The following is a 13594-nucleotide window of genomic DNA, read 5'->3' as shown; positions in this document are numbered from 1 at the left end:
CTTAGCATGACAACTTTACTACAATCTACTACAATAAGATTTGACCGACTCCGAGGCGGGACAACTATGACATCGGCACGCCATCGCTCGCTCCGGCGCTTGTAGTCGTCGCTGGTTGTTCCACGGACCTGGTTGTGTTGCAATTATTGATTATGAATGGATCGAAAAATTCTCTCTGAAAAAAGTCAATTTGTTTGCTCAAAAGAAGAAAATGTACCACCTTACTCTGCTCATCACATCCGTTCAATCGCCGGAAAGCTTATTCCTCCTATTTTCCTCCCATGTCCACCGATCTCCTTCCTCCTCAATACGACGACGCATGCCGTTTCTCTCTTTGGCCAGAGGGCGAACGGTCACACATTAGATTTTCCACAAAAGCAAAAAAATTCATCAGCAACGAGTCACACGCGTCAATCAACCAACGGTAAGTACAACGTCACGGCACGTCGCGAGCATTCACCGCCGCGTTTCCTTCCGCCACAAGCCTTTCCGAAATCCAAACCCCCCCCCAGCCAATCCGAACGTTCCCTTTCCCGCTCCACGAGCGCCCGCTGACACGCGGGGCCCCACGCACCGGCCTCACCCGACAGGGACCCGAGGGGGCGACGACCACGACCATCGCTCGCCCGTAAGTCCCAGGCCGCGCCCCCACCCTGCTCGGTCTGCCTGGCCCGCCCGCCGCCACCAACGAACCGCTCGCCCGCCCCTCCTAAATCCCCTCGCCCACGATCCGATTGGCGCAGCTCGCCAGGTTTCCGTTGGCCCCGCCCCCTCCGCCCCGCCGCGCCCCCGGCGATCTCCGCCCGCCGCCCGCGCGGCCCGGTCTACGGGGCGGCCCGGCGCGGGCTCCGGCCTGGCCTCTCCCCGCCGTCGCTTTCTTGGGGGTGAGTTTTTGAATCTTGGTTCGGACGGAATGGCGTCGTGAGCCGTTCTTGAATTCTTTTCGATGGAATGGTTTGATTGGAATTGGTCCGTATGTAGAGCGGTATTGAATCCGCGGCCTTTAGCCGATTTCGCCTAGGTCGGGCGCTGGGAATCGGTCGCATCGGCGGCCGGGGGAGTTCTTGGCGATCGTGGGCGAGGCCGACTGGGATTGCGCGTCCCGTAGATTTGTGCGCGACTCGGTTCTCTTGATTGCTCCATCGTTTTCTTTATATAAATTATAAGTCGGCTGCTACCTGTAGTTTCAGTCGGTGCTTGTCTGACGACACTGTTCTGTTCCTGTACTGCCTTTGGTTTGAAAAAAAAAAGGTTAAGGTTTCAGTGTACTTCTTCGTTGAATTTGCGGCTGCAATTACCTAGCTGCAATCCTGGTCGCCGTTGTGCCTTTAGAACGCATTGTTGTTGGAGAGGTTTATCCACCTGCTTCCTGCACATGTTTATCTTGCCCACATTTGTTTGTTATTTACTCCAGGTGTTATTATTGCCAGCTAACGTCTGCTTGGCTTCTTGCAGGATTTAGACACTTGAATCGACAAGACCCCTCTGGACCGTTGCGCAAGATAGTTGGCAAGTTTGCATAGTCACGAGTTCGCCACCAACATGGAGATTATTGACTTGTGTTCAGATAGTGAGGACGATGTTAAATTGTGTTCAAAAGGCAAAGACATCACGCATGTGTGCTCAGAGGACAGAAAAGACAATCTTGTTCCTATTGACGGTGTTGACTCCCCTCTTCTTTTACTCAACACGCCGTTTGCCAAGAACAATGCAGAACAGCCAATCACTTTGGATGATGATGATTGGTTAAGTAGCAATCACGCTTCATGCTCTTATAGATCTCCAGCTGGTTCATCACACAGGATCTATCCTCTCTCAAGTTCTTCGCTGATGCTATCATACGGTAAAACCAAGCAGGAAATTGATGATGGTGAGTACGCTGCATTTATCCTTGATTAACTCTGACAATTAACAGTTTTTAAAAGGGCACCGCTGCAGCCTGTGACCAGTAGCAAGATTAATGTTTCTTCACTGTTCAAATTTGTCAGATGATGATGTCTATATGTATTCGGCTCCGCCTCCATCATTTCCAACCAGTCATCCAAGTTTGAGTGACGAGGAGGATCTTACTGCAAGGTTTAATTATACTGATGGTGGAACTGGGATGTTTTCATCTACATCGTCAATGGATTGGAAACTTCCTTTTGGTACCAGCCAGAACGTCAAAACTGATAGCGATAGCGGTGTGTAGTATGTACCTTATTCATTTAGTTTGAACAAAAATATTCATGCTGGTGCAAACTGTGATTAATTAAGATGCTTTTTCGCCATTCGTAATTGTCAGATGATGTCTACGCTTATGAAGGCCTGCATTCACAGAGGATGTTTCCTCCATCAATGCCTTCCTTTAATCCAGTTAATAATGACCCTGAAGTTTCCAATGGCTTTGGCATGCAAGGCCAACCAAACGCAGAAAAAAGGCCTCTTGCTTGTGATGAGAGAGCTATATATGAAGAAGCTCTACAGGTATATAATTTTACAAGTCACTGTGGAGATCATATATGCTTTAATTGCCGGGTGACTTTGATCGGATTCTAGTTACTATGGATTGTAAACAAAACTTTTATGCAGCATATCAGTCAGGAAACAAAGGAAGAAGATCTGCCTGAAGGTGTTTTGTCCATATCACTCCTTAAGCACCAGGTAAACTTTATCTTCCAAAACCTAAGCTGTTGTTATTGGTATGTTTACTCTGGATATCCTGTTCACTGCTATGTTCTTGTATGTTTGACAGAGAATAGCATTAGCTTGGATGCTCTCCAAAGAGAATAGTTCGCATTGTCCAGGTGGAATTTTGGCAGATGATCAGGTTATTTTCATTTCCTAGCTTATTGCACTTGCTGTTAATTATTTTACCACTTCTCCTTTCTTAGTGCCAGATAATTTCCCATGATGTAGGGTCTTGGGAAGACAATATCAACAATTGCCCTAATACAAAAGGAGAGGGTTCAACAGTTTAACTTCATGTCTGCTGATTCCGACAGTAAAAATTCTGTGCCATTAGATCTTGATGATGATGATATAGTGATGGCAATGGACAAGAACAAACCCAAGGGTGAACCCTCAGATAGGCTTGATCATGAGCTCTGTGCTAGTTCGTCGGGGAGTGCTTTTAATAGAATGGCCAATACTGTTAAAGTTGAGCCCAAGAAGAAGGGCCGAGTGAATCTACCATCCTCTGCATCAACCTCCAGGTCTGCTACTAGACCATCTGCAGGAACACTGGTGGTTTGCCCGGCTAGCATTCTTAAGCAGTGGGCTAGTGAGATCAAAGCCAAGGTTGCTGAAAGTTCCAGATTATCTGTTTTGGTTTATCATGGAGGTTCAAGGACTTCAAAACCAACTGAGTTGGCAAAATATGATGTTGTTGTCACCACATATACTATTGTAGGCCAAGAAGTGCCCAAACAAGACTCTGATGACGATATGGAGCCAAATAACGATGAAAAGTATGGGTTATGTCCAGATTTTGCTGCTCGTAAAAGAAAACTGTCAAAACAGACCAAGAAAAAGGCAATAAAGAAAAAGAAGGTTAACAGTTCAGCTGCTGACCTGGATGGTGGTCCACTTGCCAGGGTGCGATGGTTTAGAGTTGTGCTGGATGAAGCTCAAACAATAAAAAATCACCGGACTAAATCTGCTAGAGCCTGTTGTGGACTGAAAGCAAAAAGGAGATGGTGCTTATCGGGTACACCTATGCAAAATACAATTGACGACCTGTACAGTTATTTCCGCTTTTTAAAATATGAGCCATATTCTTCATTTAGTTTGTTCCGCTCGATGATAAAGGGTCCAATATCTAGAGGCTCAAGTCAGGGGTATAAGAAACTTCAAACTGTCTTGAAGATAATTCTGTTGCGGCGCACAAAAGGTGAAATAAAATGCTTTGACAGTTTGTCTATATCTATCTATCTGCAATTGTTTGTTATCTACTCCCTCTGTCCCAAAATATAAGAACGTTTTTAACACTACACTAGTGTCAAAAACGTTCTTATATTATGGGACGGAGGAAGTACTATATGCCGTAAAGGCGTAAACCCACACGCCTTTGCCTATAGAATTGTTTGTTATCTATGATAACTATTGAAATTAATTTTATATCATCTGTAGATGTATACGTATTTGACTTACATTCTATATAAAATTCTTTGACAGTTTGTCTATATCTATCTATCTATCTATCTGTATTTGACTTACATGCCGTAAAGGCGTAAATCCACATGCCTTTGCCTATAGAATTGTTTGTTATCTATGATAACTATTGATATTAATTTTATATCATCTGTAGATGTATACGTATTTGACTTACATTCTATATATGGCAACATGAATTTATCACCTTTGTCTTGGAAAATGCATTTTTTCATATGTATATTTATTAGCATAATTTACTCTCATTCCACCAGCCATGAAATACATAACAAAACTAGAAACTGAAGGAGAGGGGGAACAAAGTACAAAAATATAGGGAACTATCTAGACAGTAAGCACCTTTTGATTTTATTTAGATAATAATGTTTGTGTATATTACTTCCTTTACTCGGAAAGTAGTTCCATCATGTTTTGTGTCTTAAAGTGCGCATAGCTGTAACTTGGTTCTTCATTGGTTGTGATATTCTGGCATTGATTCACTTACGAACTGTTTCCATTAGAAACACTACTTGATGGAGAACCTATTATAAAAGTACCTCCAAAGACAATTGAACTGAAGAAAATAAATTTCACACAAGAGGAACGGTATTTCTATTTGGCTCTTGAAGAAGGTTCTCGGGAAAAGTTCAAGGTAGGTTCAAGTTTACAAACTTAATTTTATTCAGTTTTTTTATCCTTGGTCACTCAGTTGGATGTTGTGTTTAGATCATATCTAAACTTTTGGCAATTGTGGTGCATTAATGTTGTATAATCTCAAAAGCAGTATCTCCTGCACACTCGTTGAAGTCGAAAAACAGCTCAGTTTTGAGTTATCACAACTCAGTTGTGGCTTTCAAGAATATCTCTTAGAATAGCATGATTATATATTGTCTATTGATACTTCCCAAACTATTTGTTATCCCGGTTGTCTTATATTAACTGATAGAACCTTTTGATCCGATGAGCTTTTTATGCTGTATTGGTCTCAGAGGGATTGTTCGATGCCTTCGCTATTTTCTCTTCCTGAACATAATCAAAATATTTGCATTAATATTATAGCTATTATGTTTAGCAGTCTGAATTTAACATTCAATGCTCTTAATAATTTATACCATTTTTATTTTTTCCCCACAAAAAATCCTTTTGTTTGTGATGCTCATATGTTTCCTGTTTATAACCCAGGAATTTGCTGCTGCTGGAACAATAAAACAAAACTATGCAAACATTCTTGTATTGCTGCTGCGGCTTCGGCAAGCTTGTGATCACCCTTATCTTCTGAAGGATGACAATCAAGCAAATTATACTGACCCGGCTTCCATAGAAATGGCAAAACAACTTCCTAGGAAAATAGTGATGAATTTGCTCGAAAAGCTGGAGGTACGGCGACCAATTTGTATGATATGTGCGGTAAGCAGCTTGGTCACTTAACATTTGTACGTGTAAAATTTAGTCAACATCTGTATGTGTAAAAATTGTTACCTTGCCTCTGAAATATTCATTTGTTTGCAGGAGCAGAGAAAGAACGACATGGACTCTCGCACAGGACCAAAGGTTTGTTTTTATTTAGCTGAAGTATTTGTTCTTTCACAACTATTTTAATGAGTATAGAATAATTTACTCTGTTCCCTCATTTTGCAGGAACCACCTGAGAATGCTGTAATAACAACATGCTGCCATATTTTCTGCTATGAATGTGCACAAGAGAGCTTAAGTGAAGAGGAAGTCTGCCCTGTTTGCAAACAGAAATTAAGTTCTGAATTGCTTTTTTCACGCCCAGTATTAAGGCTCTGTATCTCTGATGAGTTGGAGTCATATGCAATAACTAGTTCTGCAGCAGCAGCAGCAGGAAATAGTTCTGCAGCGTCAGCATCAGCATCATCGGCAGCAGTAGTAGCAGCAGCAGGAGCAGATAATTCTGCATCATCGGCAGCTTCAGCAGCAGCAGCAGGAGCAGATAGTTCTGCTGCAGCAGCAGCAGCAGATGAATCATCCTCGATTTGCGAAGCCAGTTACATCTCATCGAAGATCAAGGCGGCCGTTGACACGCTTAAATCAATCTTCAACACACATGGCCCTACTGATAGTGATGCTCCTAAGGCAATAGTCTTCTCCCAGTGGACTGGCATGCTGAACGTCCTGGAGCTTTCACTGAATAGCAATTTCATAAACTTCAGAAGGCTTGATGGGTCAATGTCCCTCGACGATAGAGAAGAAGCAGTGCAAGAGTTTAAGGCTGACCCAGCGGTACGTTCTACTCCTTTCTTTTTCAGCGTTGTTACATTTACCATTTAGAAATTAATAATTCATCTCCACCATTCAAACAACAAATAATCAGAAAAAACTGTTCTTGTTCCTTATATTCAGGTAAGAGTGATGCTCATGTCACTGAAGGCTGGTAATCTTGGTCTAAACATGATAGCTGCTAGCCATGTGATCATGCTCGATCCCTGGTGGAACCCTTACGCTGAGGACCAGGCGGTTGACAGAGCACACAGAATCGGCCAGACCCGTCCTGTGACTGTCACTCGGTTCACAGTCAATGACACAGTGGAAGATCGCATCTTAGCTCTGCAGGTAATAACTTTGTCCGAACTTGTTGGCACTCTGCTTGTGTTTATTGCCCCCTTCATATTTTTTCCCCTGTTTTTTGTTGTGACAAAATGTGCATGTTTCTGTTGGCAGGCAAAAAAGAGGGAGATGGTGGCATCAGCATTTGGCGACGAGAAAACAGGAGGCATCGCAACTCGGCTCACCGTGGAAGATCTCGGATATCTCTTCAACATATAGGGAGCTGATCGCAGGCCTTTGGCGTCAACAATCGTGCAAAGCTCTTTTTGCACAGGTTTTTTGGAGCACCTGTAGCTTAGGACTATTCTGCGGGTCACCGCCATGTTCTGATGCCTTGACCAAGTTTTGCAGCGGTGTTATTGTGGGCCCGGTTGGCTCATGTAATTATCTTATGCCCGTGGGCCGCTGACGTTAGAAGTCTCGAATATCTAGATAAGAAATCCGTGTCTCTTCCCATGTGGGCATGATAATTCGTTTGATTTGGATGCTCCCATATGTACATACTCTTTCTACAGAAAACATGATGTTATTGGCGTACCTTTAGTCGAACTTGAGAACTTAGATACTTGTGTCTCGAAACTCGTGAGATAATGGTCTGCAGTTTTTATTGTGGTATTTGTTGCTATGATGCTGCACTTTTTATTGTAGATTTTGAAAACTCGTAAGATGTTGAACTCTTGCATCATAAAAAAAGATAACAAGAATCCTCAGGGAACATTTTCCTAGGGTTAGCTCTACAAGAGGCAATCAAGGCGGCGGCCACTCACTCCCTCAAACTTCTGGCGCCATCACGGGTCTCCTGGCCATGATCGGGGAACCCTGGATCTGAGTCTCCGGGAGAATGTGTCAACGAGGTGAACTATTTCAAGGGTTTATGTGTCTTGAGATCATCTCTGGCCAATAAATCTTTTACAGTGGCCCAGAAACCGCCCCTCTCTTGCAGTATAACTAAGGTTCGCAGCTGATATACGGGGCCTAACCATATCCTCGCGCCACCGCAATCCCTCCTCTCCCCTCTTGATTTCTCATCGCTGGCGACTCCAATACGCCGCCCAACTCCACCATGTGGCGCGGGATGTGGTCCATGGGCCGCAGCGCCCGCGGTACCCCGAGCGGAAGCGGTGCATCGCCGCTGACGCCGTGAGGAAACAGAGCGCCTGGAGGTACCTCAACCAAGGCCTTCAGCCGCCGCCATCGCTCCTCCGCCACGAGACGGAGGAGTACGACCGTAGGCAGGTGCTGCTGTCCTTCGGCGTGGACGGCTCCTCCGGCGCAGGCAGCTCCTCCACTGGTGCGTCGAGCTCCCGTATGGCGTTCACGCCGGTGAAAAAAGAGTCGGAGGAGCTCTCACTGCTCCGCACGGTGAAGAGGGAGCCGGAGCGACGGGACGGTGGCGTTGTCGGGCCGGAGGATTTCCTCCCCCCGGCGGAGGCGGACGCCTTGGAGGCCACCATCCTCTTGCGCGGTGCGCGGGAGGAGGAGGAGGCAGAGCAGCGCCGTCGACGGGAAGCCGACCTCGACAAACTCCTCCTCGAGCAAGGGCTCGTGAAGGCGTGTGAGTTCGACGACAACTTGGCAGCATGACACCACGAATCCAAGGCGCTTGACGACATCTACATCGACCTCGGCTCCAACGACGAGGACTGAGCTCCTCCGCCGCAACAGCGTCGCCGCCGCACCTAGATGGCTCCGCTGAGCCAAATTTTGGCATTAGGGTTAGGATGGCCGTTGCTCCTCCCATCTAGTTTGTAAAAAATCGACTATGTATGACTCTGTATCATGATCAAGTAACTATGCCGCTAGTAGTTCTACCTGAGTAGTTCGATTTCTCACGCGAAGTTTTGATTTTAAAATTTACAGGTTCATTTTAAAGTTTCTGTTCTGCCACGGCTGTTTTTGGTTTATATGCGAGGCATGCCGCGAATTATAAACACACTTTTAAGGGGCGCGATATAAAGGTCTGCTAGAGATGCTATGAGAGTGGGTTGTTTTTTCCGAAAAAGGATTTCGCCTCGCTTTATATATAAAGCACCGATCCAGTTACAACCAACCTCATACAACTTCACACCAACACACACAGGGCAAGATACAAGAATGTTGAGAACAGCTACACCACCCCACACAACTCCAAGCCATCTACAGGAAGAGAGAGGGCCGCTTGAAGTTGTCGGGAGGCCTCAACCGTGAACGAATCACAATGAAGAGTCGAAGCTGTGCACAACGAACCGATTACTCCAAGGTGGAGCCTTCAACAAGGTCATGGCACCTAAGTACCACCACCGCCCGATCAAGGGATCGTGGTTTCCCTCGGAGCAACACGGAAGCGGAAGAGGAACCACAACGATGCCTTCAAGAAGGATACGACACCCGTAGGCGCCACCGACCTGGCAAAGCTAGAAAGGGTTTTCACCCGGCAAGCCCTCTTCGCCTCTGGGACGGAGTGCCGCAAGCACGCTGCAGAACCATCGCCACCGACCGTCGTACCCAAGCTACCACGCGCGCCCGCACGACCATGGCAACCGGCCAACATCCAAGCCGCGAGCTCCGCCCACGAGCATCGCGCCTCCCACCACTGAGGTCGTTGCCTTGACAACCGAGACCACCCCTCGACCGCCACCGCCGCACACCAAAATCGTCAACCGATGAAGGGGCAACAAAGACCCCTCTTTCCGCCCCAAACAAGCTCCTTTGGCACGAGCGAGCGACAACCAGATCTGGGCAGGGAAAATGCCGGCGGCCAGCCGTGCTGCAGCCACCCGAGACGCCCGATCTGGCACCTCCAAATCCCGGCGACGGTGAGTTCGGAGGCACCCCTGCCATCCCCCTCACGGCGCCCATGCCACGTGCCAGCCAGCCGAGCCAAACCAGAGCACAAGAGGAGCCGCCACAAGCAGCTGGTTCATGCGCCACGACGGCCGTAGAGGAGGGGGTCGAGCATACCACTGTTGCATCGTCACCTCTGCCAGCCCGCACCGAAGAAGAGGCAGCCGCCTGCGACCTGTGCCGACCGCAACCCTTGCCGCTGGAGGAGAAGGATGGCCGACCGCCGGTGCCGCCCCAGGCACACACCGCCACTGTGCCGCCCGTCGCACCGTCGCTGTAGACGAACCGCCGTGGCGCCCGGCGTCAGCGCCATGCCCTGGCCCGGGATGTTAGCCCGCGCCAACCCCACCGCGCGGGAGGACGAGGATGCCCTGCCGCCGTCGTCGCCGACCGGCCTTTGCCCGGCCAGGCCCCCCTGGCGATGGCGAGGGAGGAGGAAGGAGGGGAGGGAAGACTGGCGGCGCGATCTAGGGTTCCCTCCCCGTCGCCATGTGGGGCGACACAGAAGGGAGGGGGTGGTGGTGGTGGTGTGCTATCACTCCTCAGTGGGTGGTTTTTCATGCGAGTGAACTTGGCTGGAGCCCAAACTTAGCCATGGTTTCTGATGGACGCAGCTCCTCTAACGTACGGCGCACACACTGACGCGTGGACCCGGACCCATGCGTCAGTGGCACAACGTCAGGAGATCCGGCTTCGGTTTCTAATACCCTTCTCTCACATCCAGTAGAAAGAGATTAAGGCAAACTATCATTGATTTTCATATGGTCAGGCCTCGTTTGGTTTACAAGACTATGGTATTTCCTTTATCCAAACACCTCAAAAAAATTTAAACTACTTCTGACCCCTTTTTTAAAAGCTGGGTGAGGAACGCTTGGTATCCTCTCAACCTCTTCGTCTATTTTGGTCGATCTATATCGTGCTTATTAGTGTATAAATGTATATGTACAGATTTTGTTGTATCAGCGGCTGGCAGCATTGGCTCACGTTGTGTAGGATACCAACAATATCCGATTTAGCCTAGCCTTGTCATTGTGACACCCAAAATCGAGTTGTTGCGGATGGGCCTTGTCCTAGCCCAGGGGTCAGAGCACAGTGGCTCCGGCAAAATGTAACATCCTAAATTTTTAATTTGAAATGTTATATATGGGTCATCATATGCATATCATATTTTGTTTGTATTTTGGTTTTGGATTCTAGAAATTCTAAGCAACTCAAGGACCTACGGAGAAAGTTGGGGATTTCATTTATTTTCACATTTGAATTTTCTCAAATATTGAAAAGAGGTTCGTGTGGTTTTAATTATTTTCTCTCTGAAAATATTTCAATAATATAAGAGAGAAGATAATATGACTTCTCCAAAATAAAATAAATATTGAAGGAAAATGTTAAAATCAAATAAATAATTTTATTTGTATTTTATTGCTGTTTTATTTGAATTAAAAAAATATGCATTTTTCAAAACTACATTTTTAGGTCAAGAAAATGTTCACTAAGTTCTAAATATTTTATGTAGACGGTGAAAATTGTTTTTGACATTTATAGAATTTCTTTGTATTTATTTAGAATTTTTATTCTATAGAATCTATTAAAAAAAGAGAAAAAACTCCCGGACCGAACTGGGCCGAAGCCCAGCCGGCCCGTCACGCGTCACCGCCTTCCCCGCTCGCCCGCGTGCCCGAGAAGGACTCCAGTCGGAGTCCGGGATGCCCCCGCCGCCGCGGTTTGCCTCCCCCCCAAGTCGGACCCCTCCCCCTTTATATGCCGCCGCCGCCCCCTCCTCTCCTCGTCCTGAACCCCGCCGCCGCGCCGCAACCACCGCCGCCTCGCCCCGCCGCGCCGCCCGCTGCCCCGCGCCGCCCGCTGCCCCGTCGCCACCTGCCCCGCCGCGTCGCGCAGCCGCCGCTCGTCCCGCGCCGTCGCCCGCCTTGCCGAGCCGCCGCCTCCTCGGACTCGCGCGACTGCCGCCGTTATTTTTTTTGGTTTAGGTAAAAACCGATCGGGTTTTTTAAAACCCTAGATTTGGTTTTTTTATAGATCGGTTCGGTTTTCTTGGTTTAGTTCGTTTGCAAATGTTCGTTCGTTCGATCGTTTTAGCGAACGAATTCGCCCGTTCGTTTTTGTTAGCGAACGTTCGTCCCATAGATTTTTCTTTTTCTGTTTATTTTTAGCCAGGGATCTATCTGCGATTATTTTTATCGTAGATTAGCCCCTGATCTTCAAACCCTCGCCGTTTCTAAACCGTTTGTTCAAATCCAGTGAAACCAACGCCAAAATCTTCGTCTCAAGCCCCTCTTTTTGTTTAATCAACTTGAACAAGGTTTTTACAATTTAAAATTTGGTTTCAAGCAGATTTGAATTTGAAGTTCTTTTGATCGTAGTTTCAGTTCCGTAGCTCTGATTCGATTGATTATTTTTGCAGATCGAATCTCTTCAGTTGGACTTTCAGATTTGATCTTCTTGTTTGAGTTTTACCCGTGCATTTATGCTTGAGTGCTTATGTATGCTATTGTTTGTTTGCGATAGAATACCCGGAGTGCGCAGCGTGCTACTACGAGTCTCTAGGTTTTGCGGATCATTAGCAAGGCAAGTAACACATCAATCATACTCCTTTATTACCCAGTTTTTATGCATTAGTTACAACCCTCAAATGCTGCATGATTAGGTTGTGTTTAACATGTGGATATTTTGAAGTAGTTGATGAGGTAGATCCCATTGCCCTTTTATTATCAAACCTTTGGGAGTTACTTCTACGTTATGTTTATATTGTCATGCTATGCTTGTAGACGTGGATTGGGTTTGAGTGTATCCATGACAGATGTGAGATGTTAATTAATGGTTAACTTAAGGTGGCTACTTAAGCACACATCTGGGTGGATCGGTTGCGGGCACCTGGAGAATTCAGTGTTGTCCTAGGATATCCGGAGTACCCGTGTGATCATCCTATGGTTCACCACCCAGGCTCAAAGGGATCATACGATTATTCATGCTAGAAACTTCCGTGTGCAGTCACAAGCTATTATGGTCTCTAGCATAGTTGAGTAGGTTGCATGACCTCTTCCAGTGGTAGGCTAGCAGATGTAGGGGATGTAGGTTGGTATTGTCTACCCAGGGTTAGAGTTAATACTTCTGAAAGACTGTGTCTCGGTCATCCGTTTCTCAAACACCATGTAGTGCGAGAAATCTAACGGAGGAGATCGAGTCTTGTGGGGAAAGTGCGCAGACCTCTACAGAGTGTACAAACTAATCATGGTTAGCTGTTGATAACCCACAAGTATAGGGGATCGCAACAGCTTTCGAGTGTTGAGTATTCAACCCAAATTTATTATTCGACACAAGGGGAGCCAAAGAATATTCTCAAGTATTAGCAGCTGAGTTGTCAATTCAACCACACCTGGAAACTTAATATCTGCAGCAAGGTATTTAGTAGCAAAGTAATATGATAGTAGTGATAACGATAACAAAAGTAACAATAGAAAAAGTAATATTTTGGTGTTTTAGAGTGATGATAACAATAGCAACGGAATAGTAAATAAGCGAAGAACAGTATATGGAAAGCTCGTAGGCAATGGATCGGTAATGGAGAATTATGCCGGATGCGGTTCATCATGTAACAGTCATAACCTAGGATGACACAGAACTAGCTCCAGTTCATCAATGTAATGTAGGCATGTATTCCGAATATAGTCATACGTGCTTATGGAAAAGAACTTGCATGACATATTTTTTCCTACCCTCCCGTGGCAGCGGGGTCCTATTGGAAACTAAGGGATATTAAGGCCTCCTTTTAATAGAGTACCGGACCAAAGGATTAACACATAGTGAATAATATTTTGAGTGGTATACTTTCATTGTCAACATAACAACCAAGAGTGGCGATATCTTCCATGCTACACACATTATAGGCGGTTCCCAAACAGAATGGTAAAGTTTATACTCCCCCTCCACCAACAAGCATCAATCCATGGCTTGCTCGAAACAACGAGTGCCTCCAACTAACAAGAGTCCCAGGGGAGTTTTGTTTGCAATTATTTTGATTTGATTTGCATAAAGCATGGGACTGGGCATCCCGGTG

The 13594-nt window shown here is 46.2% G+C and overlaps 1 protein-coding gene across 1 annotated transcript; it reads left to right on the top strand.

Annotated features, from left to right (window-relative positions):
* Positions 1-590: 590 nt before the first annotated feature.
* Positions 591-7242, top strand: LOC123190550 (helicase-like transcription factor CHR28). Its single transcript, XM_044603216.1, has 13 exons — positions 591-884; positions 1456-1870; positions 1989-2183; positions 2285-2466; positions 2572-2643; positions 2735-2809; positions 2899-3871; positions 4653-4783; positions 5314-5538; positions 5641-5682; positions 5770-6375; positions 6496-6705; positions 6814-7242. The coding sequence occupies exons 2-13, from the start codon at positions 1543-1545 to the stop codon at positions 6916-6918; spliced, it is 3144 nt and encodes a 1047-aa protein (XP_044459151.1). The 5' UTR covers positions 591-884; positions 1456-1542; the 3' UTR covers positions 6919-7242.
* Positions 7243-13594: the final 6352 nt, after the last annotated feature.

This window comes from Triticum aestivum, chromosome 2A, assembly GCF_018294505.1.
Source record: "Triticum aestivum cultivar Chinese Spring chromosome 2A, IWGSC CS RefSeq v2.1, whole genome shotgun sequence".
NCBI classification, from domain to species: Eukaryota; Viridiplantae; Streptophyta; class Magnoliopsida; order Poales; family Poaceae; genus Triticum; species Triticum aestivum.
This window is presented reverse-complemented; position numbering and strand designations above follow the sequence as displayed.